Raw genomic sequence first — 9,385 nt, forward strand, 5'->3', positions numbered from 1 at the left:
TTTTTATCAGTTGGGATAGGAGCACGTCGCTCGTGGCGGAAACCGTCGTTCATGCATACTTGATGACCCGTGCCAGAGTCCCCTCCATCCGAGTCACTTCGGGCTTGGCTTCTCACCCGGGACCAATTGTCGGCTTTTCAAATACATTTATATGCTACCAGCTATAGCTTTTTTTCCATTTAATCGTCTGATGCCATTCAATATTCATTGGGCGTGATCCAAGTTAACACACATTAAGGAAACACCTTTACTGCCCTTTATTCCCTTGAAGTTTGTCAGCTAAAGCAGGACGTGTCGAATGCTACGTGAGATGAATCCTTACATCGGGCAAGTTTTTGTACAAGTCTGTAGCTTCCCATGAAATGTTACTACTCGTTAAGTTCGTACGAAGCGTGAAACGACTAAAGAAAATCATAAACAACATTGTGGCTATTGGGTTAACAGCTCATTGTATGCGAAGTTAAATTGTAGCGTTATGTCATTCTCAATTTAGTTGTAACAATCTACGTCATCTTAAGATCCTCAGAGTGGAATATTATATCATGGAATCTCGCATCTCCGGTCTATATTGTTTGGCTAAACATAAATTAGACGATAATTGTACGTAACAATGAGTCCAGACATGTTAATTGTACTGATTAATGCTAACGCGTGCTTGCTGACTGATGGTGCCAGGGATCAGTCCGGTATTCGTGACTTAAGCACGATTTGCAGTACATTCTTAACAGTACCTTTTGTGAGATGGAAATAGTATCGTCGGGTAGTGGAGCATCTGTTCCCAAGCAGTGAGCCGTCTCGTCTGTCGGTGGTGCGCCTCACGTTCTGGCGCTGGCCGACTGGCGCCAGGTGGATGTAAACAAAAAATAAAAGGAAGCGCCGCATCGTTTAACAGCGCACCTGAGCATTTAAATGCAGCCAAAGCGTCAAGCGAGATCAAAGGTGTCACTCACAATAGTTGTGACTCCGCGCTCCAAACACAGCAAAAGGTCAGCGAACATTTAGATCGGAATTGAATAGATCAGAATAAAATTCCCGAGTAAACATCAACAAATAAAGACAATCAGACGTTACTATTGAGAGTCCTTTAATGGGTTTAAATAGGCTGGAGTGCTCTTGAAGACATCGTTCGGAAATACAAACTCAAGTGTTTACGTGTTCGCGAGTTTTATCGTTCTAAAATCATGCCATAACTGTAATAGTGATCGTTGTAGGTTGGCAAATAAAGCGGAACAAATTATTGTGGCCGCCGCCGTCGATGTGGGCTACAGGGACCGGCGCAAAGCAATCACAAACCAATCAGATCCTTAATCCTTAGAGCGAAGGGATAAATTAGTTTGCATCGCCCGTGGGAATGGCCGGCACGATATAAGATGACGCAGCACACGACTGAATACTTTAAATACTTGGCTTCTTCAAACTGCATTAAACTGCTCTTACAGTTAAGAGAGCAAGTTGCGAAACTATGATATATCCGAGGCGTGAACTTTTGAATTCCCTATTTCGCTGTCAAAAGCTTAAATATAAAAGCTTGTATACAATGTTTATTATTTTATCTATTTTGAACACATTCCTGGGCCTGTACAAAGTGCCGACGGCTGTGACTAATCACATGACGATGAAATCTTGCTTGAAACCCAAACAGGACCCAGCCAATGAGTCATAGATCAGATAGCTGACTGGACTCGCCACACTGATTCACGACTCGAATGTGTAGTTTTAATGGTGCCTCCTGAGTGACCCGTGGGTTTCTTGAAAGACACGTTATTTTTGCGCAACTTTTATCTATTCATCGCTGGTGAAATTAGGCATAATTATAAGCAGCAAAATCTATGTATGCTTTAGTATAATACCTCATGTTCGCCCTTTCTGTAACCCTTTATTCAAAGGTACAAAGAAATAATCTTTCGCTTGTGTCGTCTATACTAAAGATGGGTTATAAGATCAAAGCCGAAAGGACGATTACACGCGTCTGCCAGACCCTGATCCAATTATCCGGTCGAGGATGTTAACTAACCCACTTGTTACCCATCCATTGCATAACGAAGTAATCCGAAATATCCCGCTAACTTCGTGTTTGTAACGGTTCGTGCCGTCTGCTTATAATCCTGGCATGCTTAAGTGCACTTCAAAATATAGTATTGTTGGAGAAACATGTCCAACACGCTATGAAAGGATAATGTTCCTTGTTCATCCACTTTCGTGGACACCCTTTCAGAGACCAATAATTTAATTGTTACTTTAATAGGTTCTATAGCCCATTATGGTATGGTATTTGTGGCTTTCATATGATTGCATGACCATTTTGAGGATAGAAGCGGAGTTTTAATCAGCTGTTTGTGAGAATTTGAACAAGCTAGAAGCTTGGTTTTACGGGGATATCAAGTTGCAAACCAGACTCAAATCTTTTTACTTTTGAGCCTGGCAGTTTTACCGTACGCATGATAGCATACATTACTGAACTTATTATCAGATGTGCCAAAGTCTAATGCGTCGTATTTTTTTTGAAGTGTCTAAGGTTCAAATTAATGGCAATTTAAACAAGACTAGGTAGTAGGTATTGGCAATAATATAGAAAACGACGTGACACATTCAAAATATCAAAACTCCATCAATAGATTTTAGATAATGTTCATATCTGACCTTTGTTGATGGCACGTTTTGATATCATGACAGTGAATTTCCTCGTCATATTATTAATAGAGTTGCGAGTGATAAGAAAAAAAAATACAAAAAACAAGATGAGGAAAGGATCAATATTGAATGTTTATAATTTAAGCTACTGCTGCTCAAGATGTTAGGCATTCTTGGTTATTTATTCGAGAGCTCTGGCCTTTATTAGTGAAGAGCTATTGTCGGTATTAACGCGTGGCGACGCGACGCACGCGTACAAAAGCGTATATCCCGAAGCGTAATGCAGTCGTGTTCTATGCGATGTAAATTTTAATTGAAATAGTCGCCACTCGGCGCCAGCTCTTTATATGGCTGCAAAATAAAACAACACCACATAACTATATTAAAATAAATGTCGACACGACTTTACTTTGCTCTTGCTATGTAGGTACATTGTACTATATGATAATTGAGTTTACAAAATTTTTATCACGTTGCGGCCTTCCAGTGGCGTCATAATATTCATATACGCAAATAGAAGTATTCATTACTAGATTAACACGTCAAGTAATTGAATATTACTGTAGTGGCCATGTGTTGGACGGTAAGGTCTGGCATGTTCAGTTTACTTTGATATGATTCTACTATTCTGTTGAATTCAGAAGGAGTCTATTATGAAATTACAAGAGACGGAATGAGAAGGAGGTTTTTAATAATAATAGATTACTACATTAGTTTGTAGACAAAGCTTGTTGTGACTAGCTAATCTAGTGAATAGGACACAAAACTTGTTTGTTTTTTTACTTTTATCTGTCTGACATATTTTGTTTACATAAATTAATACAATCACAAGGAAAAGAAAACAAGAACATGCTATGAGATGATTTCAAAAACATAATGTTATTTAATAACAAAAGTTGATCAGTAAAACCAGATCTTGTCAAGCAACTCGCCAAAAATAGCTTTTTTGACATAAATTAATTATTTTGCTATTATGCCAATGGAATAATCATTGGTGCATAATTATAGTTAGGTATTAGGTAATTTAATTTTGTAATGAATGGGGGAAAACATGTGTTCTCACCACATTTAAGAGCCATGATATCAATAGTCATTAACAATGACATTATTATTACATGTGGTTTGATTGTAAATTCATAACTATTAATTTACACTGACTATCAAAGTAATTAAAGATACGTTGAGACTAAAAATATGTATACAGTGAGTGGACAACTTATAATAGAAACACTCTTTGAACTTGAGTTATTTAGAACTAATGCAATGGATACACTCCAGGTAAAAAGTTTTCAAAAATAATGTTCTATAAACAAGGAGTTGAGTAAATATAAATTGCAAAGTTTAATGAGTTATAATACCTGATGGTAGTGTCTTCTATGGAAGTAAGTGTGTGCTCCGTGCATCAACTTTATGGTTGTGTGGACAGTTAAAAATCAGTGCCCATTGGGAGATATGTTCCAATGAATTTAATAACTAGCTTTTTTGATCAACCTGGTTAATCAATAATCATTAAGTGCTGAAATAGCCTACATTTTCGTTTTAGAAAGCTCAGAATCTCATGAACAAATAAACAAATTATGAAACATGAATACACCTGAAACACTGTTAGTACTGCAAATATATTTATTATGAAAAAAAAATGATGAAAAGAATAAGTTCATTAGGACAAACAACGTTTCTGACACTAATGAGAACCATCCAATTTACTGAAAATAACCTTACTATTTCATTGCAAAGGAACTGTTTAGGGGCCTTAAAAAGGCGTGACGCACTTTATTATGGCATTTCACCAAAATCAACACTCTTAATCACAATGATAACATTATGATAGCCCTCTTCCGTCCAGCGAGAAGTTATTCTCTCCAGATAAAAACACATAATTCATAAAAATAAACCGGAGGATAGGTACGTATCAGGAAACATTGTAACCTTCAATGAATTCACAGTAAATACTTACATACAACCGGTCAAGAAGAATTGCGCGTAAGCTTCTCTGTATTTACCACTAGTCCGTCATGGAACACATCGTATAGTATCCAGCTAAATTCTGTAAATTACTGATTAGTCCACAGCTGACTCTGTCGTTATACCAACGTTTATTCAGAGATAAATGCTACACAACACTGGGAAATAATATGGCACAGCGTCACAGGTATACAAGCTGTCATATAAAAAACAACTTTAAAACATAAATGTTCACTCTACGATTCTATACCACCCAATTCACATCACCATTATTTGCGCACGCAGTAGTAGTACGAAGTCGAGCAAGTCTTTCGAGTCCGACGTTTGCATCGGCCATTCGGCTAGCACGACGGCTGCCTGACATAAGAAATGTTACCAGATTATCAAAAAAACTTTAAATCGTAGGCGTTTATTTATATGTCAGAAATAATTTCCTTTCTGTAGTAATATTTGCTATGAAATACTTAACTAATTAATTTTATTCTTTGTTTCAGACACAAAAAATCCGCAACCCATCGTTAAATCCACAACTTTAAAAGTAAAACCATTATTTCGCCCGGTTTGTTTTTAGTTTGCCGGTTATCTTTTTCCGTATTCTATGTCATATCATAAATTACTGTCTTTTGAATATCTCCTTTGTAAGAAAAATTTTTGATTCTTTTTATTAACTTTTGTTTCCCATTTTTTTTTTCTCACAGGTAACATTTGAAGTACGGTCCAAGAGACAGTGTTATGAAATCGACTAAACGTCGGGCACTAAATCGATCACCACTTCAAAATTGTTACATGTATCCGAAGCATAAATAAAAAAGAACAGCGACAGCGTTGGTGGTTAGTCAAAGTCAAAAATGTCAAAACAAATTAAAGTCAACAAACTGACGTGTACTTTATTTTAGATACAAATGAAAATATCTAATTAGATAATTTTCTAAGCGTTCATAATGTCGGAGTCAGAAAGACTTGTGCAAAACGGAGTAGGCCCTGCTGCAGGTGCTGAACGCGGAGGAGAAGGCGATGCGCCACCGGTTGTGTCTGAACGAGAAGCGTATTTTCAAGCTCTTCGACTATGGATTCAGCAAGCTCAGATGTATCAGAATCTATCTACGTGTTTTCCTTACTATATGATGACATTCCAAGGGTTGCAGAACAATGCTACAAATGTCCCGCTGTTGAATAACAACTATCAGTTTCAAGTGCCTTTCCAGGTGCCCAACCCTCCTCGGAACGCTCCCGAAACTCAACCTCAGGTTGAAACTCTTACGCCCGCTGAAGGTATTTAACGCGACTACGAACATATAACCTATAAAATATATCATCTTTCCTTGTTATATTTGTTTTTGATGAATATGATCAACACAAATAATTACAAATTACAAAAACATATCATGTAACACTGTAGAATAGTATTGGTATCCTAATGTTAAACACTAGTACGTGTATGGTTTGGTGGGTGGTCTGGTTTTGTAAATAATATCACTGATATTTTATTCTGTACTAGCAATCAATATTTCTGTTGCAGTGATAGCTCGTCACGGTGGCTACGAGTATGTGATCCCACCGCTCCACAAGCGGCTTGTTGCCGAGTTCATTGATTTCATGCTCCTGTTTATTGTCAAACTCATTGTGACATTCATGGCGGTGGATATGTTTGAATTGATGTAAGTTGGTATTATTTAAGAAAAGTTTATGGTAAATTAGCTTCCACCCGCTGCTTCGCCGGTGTAAACTTTGGTTGTATCGCGTTTCCAAGAGAATTCTTGAAAATTCTGGGATAAAAACTATCCTATCTTCTTTCTCAAGGTCAACACTATCTCTGTACCAAATTTTATTAAAATCAGTTCAGTGGTTTAGATGTGAAAGGTAACAGACAGACAGAGTTACCTTCGCATTTATAATATTACTAATATTATAAAAGTATGAAAAATTATAAATAAGGTCCTATGGCATATACATGAAATATACCATTCTTTTTTCAAACACGTATTGCATTTTGGTATCACATTTTTTTGATAATCAAGTAAAAATTGTGCAATCAAGTAAACATTGTGTTGTTTTGTCTCAAAGATAAAGAAAGGATTTTTAAAAAGTGACATTTTATTTAGTATTGATTTGTTATCTTATGAATGAATGATGTTATTCTTTCCTGGTTTGCAAGAGTAGTGTTGGTGTGTTTGTGTTTACCTGATTCTATAATAATATGATATATTAGGAATACTATTCTCCTACCTTAATTTAAAAATGTTGATTTATCATTAAGTTGTAATTTTAATCAGATTTAAATTGACTGTTTTATAGCTGTACTATACTTTCATGAATAAATTAACCTACCCATGTACTTATATTTTACATAACATTAATATTTCAGTGATCTGGAGAAGTTTGATTTCTACAAGTTCAGTGAACATTATGATGACTACAAGTATGCGATGGAGCTCACCTCAGAGATTCTGTTTCTTGAAGTTATCTACAGAATACTTGTATGCATTTTTGAGGTAAGTGCCTATGATCATACATAACCATCAACTCAAGCAGAGATCCCCCATTGTTTTCCAAAGATTTTTAAGATATAAACACATAATTTCTGTGGTCTGTTTCTCCCAGGTTTAAAGCAAGACCGCAGAAACCCTGCCGTTAATAATAGCTTTGAAAGATTCAAAAAAGAAACTGTCACATATTTTTTTATCAAGTTAATTATCTGAATATTTAACTGTATTTAATTTCATTACAATTTCAGGCTTTCTGCTTATCCAGCAGCGTCGGACGAACCGGTGGCGCTACGCCCGGCAAAGCATTACTTGGTATCCGCATAGTAACAGCTTCAGCTGTCATACCAGTCGAGGGCAGACCTCGGGAAACTGTCCTGCTGTACCCTGGCCGAACTCTCTCCTTCACCGTGGCTCTAGTAAGATCTCTGATGAAGAATTTCCTCATATCCTTACTGTTCCCTCTATGCGTTGTTCTCTTTGTCTTTCGTCATAACCGCACGGGCTACGATCTCCTTTGCGGTGTTATTGTTGTAGAGGAAAACATGTTCCCCCCGAGACGACACGCTCCTTGAGTTGCGTGTTCCACTTGTATTCAGAATGTATGTGATTATTATAACGACCGTGTCGTACTAGATACGCGGTGACTACGGCTGCTCCCTAATTTGTTGGTGGGATTTTTCAAATTTGAAACAAGAACCTCTTGTGAAAACGTTATACTTTTATCCCACCAGCTAACTATGGAGCACATCTAGCGTCTTGGATAACACTTCAAAATGTATAACTCCTTGATAAATAATTTGTCAATGTAATTTTAAAGCTTTGCCCTGGACAGTACCTGACGCATATACACATTTTCATTTGTTAGCCACATAAAGGTGGTACTGGTGATTTGGCGCGTACAAACGCAGTAACGTAACATGGGCATACCTTTCGATCAAGAATATCCCAAGTATGAGGATACTGTACTCGACGATATAGTTCTTTAAAGCTTTTCAAACGACGCAGAAAGTATTTTTCATATGTAATCTTTCATTACATAGTATATTAGAGATAGCGCAAGAATTATAAGGTACTGTCCAGAGATCTAGAATATTCTGCTTTCTGATTGGAGTGTTAGTGGACCCTTCCTTTTTTCCGAATTGAATTAATTATTGATGTGTTTTTGTGTCTTATTTTTTTATATAAAACTAAGGCAACTCATGGAAATACATACATGTTTGCCACTGTCGCTCTAAAATCTGAGCCCTGCTATTTTAAGTACACAAAAAAATTGTACTGGGTGTGCAAGAAAGATAACAAATACCAATTTTATAACTCTTCAAATTCTTCGTATACACCATGCATTCAGTTTTAGGCCATTACTATTATAGAATGATTGCATCAGGGTTACGGGCAACGTAGAAAAAAGTGAGGTAAAAAGTTTTTTTTTGTAGGTATTTGGTTAACAAAGATTTATTTTATTTACTTGTTTGGTTATAAATTTATTCCTATTACGTTAAGAGATTTTGTGTGTAAGTTATTCATATTATTAGTTTATCTCGGTGCATTATTTTTGTATGAGAAATTCCAGTAAGAATAATAATTAGTGGGTGTACTTTCTTAAAATATGTACCTTGATGTGTTATACAGTTATACATAGAATAATCAAATGTATTTTTGTGATTTTTAAATTAAAATAAAGTGTTATATAGTTTTGCATCTAGGATTGTAGGCTTAAATTCTGATTACCCATCTCTGGTTAGTATGGTAAAATGGTACAGTAAAATGTATTATTAGCCATTATATCGCTATTCGCCAAACTTTATGGCGGCTCGGAAAATCGTGCGAGTCGCTGGCAAGGACTAGCATACTCGCCCAAAGTATTTTTTTTGCTGTTATAATAAGTGTAGGTACATTCGCACATTGTACTGTACACATTTATTTCTTTTATTAACTATACTCAGTAATAAATGTGTAATATGAAAGAAGTTAGTTATTTGCATATAAATGGTTGTGTGTGATCGTATCTCATATACCTACTAATTCGTGTATTTTACACTAAATAAGTACCATAAACCAATCAAAAATCCTAAGTTACGAAATTGTGATATTTATTTTTGTGTAATAAATTGTAAATATTGAAATAAAATGTAAAAATCATGAATTTGTTTTATTGTGTTGAAACTAATTCCTATCTCAATTCCTAAATCAATATTGATACAAATATTAATTTCTAGAAGAAGCAATATGAAACTTCGTAGCATTTCATAGCGTGTTAGTTTAAAGAACTGTTTCCCGCAATTTCACCTGGGCCCCGAGGCGAG

The 9,385-nt window shown here is 36.0% G+C and overlaps 2 protein-coding genes across 4 annotated transcripts in view; one reads left to right on the plus strand and one right to left on the minus strand.

Moving 5' to 3' along the window:
- The window catches only part of LOC110372886 (beta-arrestin-1), a 55,314-nt gene extending 50,333 nt beyond the window's left edge, over positions 1-4,981 (minus strand). The window contains exon 1 of one of the 3 annotated variants that reach the window (XM_021329894.3): positions 4,589-4,981. The gene's annotated coding sequence lies outside the window, so the exon portion shown is untranslated. The remainder of the gene's footprint in view (positions 1-4,588) is intronic. The other 2 variants (XM_021329891.3, XM_021329896.3) reach the window with 2 other exon arrangements.
- A 464-nt stretch (positions 4,982-5,445) lies between these two features.
- Positions 5,446-9,221, plus strand: LOC110372926 (protein FAM8A1). Its single transcript, XM_021329954.3, has 4 exons — positions 5,446-5,868; positions 6,116-6,254; positions 6,962-7,088; positions 7,331-9,221. The coding sequence occupies exons 1-4, from the start codon at positions 5,538-5,540 to the stop codon at positions 7,652-7,654; spliced, it is 921 nt and encodes a 306-aa protein (XP_021185629.1). The 5' UTR covers positions 5,446-5,537; the 3' UTR covers positions 7,655-9,221.
- The last annotated feature ends 164 nt before the right edge of the window (positions 9,222-9,385 follow it).

The sequence above is a fragment of the Helicoverpa armigera genome, chromosome 3 (assembly GCF_030705265.1).
Source record: "Helicoverpa armigera isolate CAAS_96S chromosome 3, ASM3070526v1, whole genome shotgun sequence".
In the NCBI taxonomy this organism is placed as follows: Eukaryota; Metazoa; Arthropoda; class Insecta; order Lepidoptera; family Noctuidae; genus Helicoverpa; species Helicoverpa armigera.